The 1225-nt window shown below is 41.0% G+C and overlaps 1 protein-coding gene across 1 annotated transcript in view; it reads right to left on the reverse strand.

The window, feature by feature from the left end:
• LOC119586629 overlaps positions 1-1225 on the reverse strand; it is an 11858-nt gene that overhangs the window by 5063 nt on the left and 5570 nt on the right. The window contains 1 exon segment of the mRNA XM_037935374.1: positions 927-1147. Within this exon segment, the coding sequence (XP_037791302.1) occupies positions 927-1147 (221 nt within the window).

Genomic DNA, 1225 nt, shown 5'->3' on the forward strand with positions numbered 1-1225 from the left:
CAGAAATCTCAAAGCGCAGTATTCTATTTATGATTTATAAACACACCCTGCTACATACACTTATTACTTCTGTCGTGCAAAGACTTTCCTTACTCTTACAGTTACTCATCATCGGGGAAGATTATTATCATCCTTAAATAATAGCACTGTAATCTTTATTAATGCCGGTATTATCAATAATTTTAGATTCACGTAGATTTTTTAAACTGCAGCAACGAGAGAGTGTCGTTCAAAATATTATATTTCTTAATGCTGTACTTACGTCGATGGCTGTTTTGCTAACATTTACGAAACGTTTTCCTGTAACGTATATTTAACAGTATATTCTTTGGTAGTCCTACAATGGCATGTGGGTTCTATAACCATTGAACACCTGTAAATGTGTTTTCTATATGCTAATAACAGAATAATGATGCATAGATGTATAGCGAACTGCAGTATAATAACGGATCAAATATCTTTGCCTGGTATTCAGAAAACGTACGCCAAACACTGCCGAAAACGGCAAGCGTAAGTTTACCAGCACGAGGATGCCAGCGACGGCGACTTCAGTGCGGCATATCTACGAGAGATACAGCTTGTCGCACTACATTATTGTAATAAAATGTGTTAGTGAATGACCAATGTATATGTGAAGGGTTTTGTGCCAACAGGAAACATTATACTGTGTACTATTGTTTAGGCTTTCCATTGTATGCCAACGGAAATATAAATTATGCATATAAATGACCTTATAAATGTCCTTATTTATTCTATTTGGAGCAACGAATTCCATGATTTTTTTGTACTTTTTAAAGGTACGCTGCGATAAAAAAATATATATAATATATAATATGCCACAATTAAAGGGAAAGGGATTATGGCCGCAATTTAGCCTTTTGGTACCACTGCGAACGTCACTCGCCATTCCTGTGGCGATCACATACTTTCGAAAAGAAGTCGTGGAGCTCGAGCTTTGCCTTCTCCTTGGCCACCACATGCGGGAGCTCCCCGGCGAGATCCTTCAGCGAGGGGTCACCTCCCGCTTGAACGAGGATCTGCGCCAGACTGAGCCACGCCATCTCGACGGTCTGCTCCCGCCCACACCACTGAACCTTCGAGCGGGCGATGCTGGCAGAGTGGGCAAGCAAGTGCAGGCATGTTCTGCCTGCGGGGAAGGACAGCTATCTACAGAAGATCTCATGCTTGTGTGTCACTATTAACTTGAATGTACAGTACAGTCAGA

Source organism: Penaeus monodon, chromosome 21 (assembly GCF_015228065.2).
Source record: "Penaeus monodon isolate SGIC_2016 chromosome 21, NSTDA_Pmon_1, whole genome shotgun sequence".
Classification (NCBI taxonomy): domain Eukaryota; kingdom Metazoa; phylum Arthropoda; class Malacostraca; order Decapoda; family Penaeidae; genus Penaeus; species Penaeus monodon.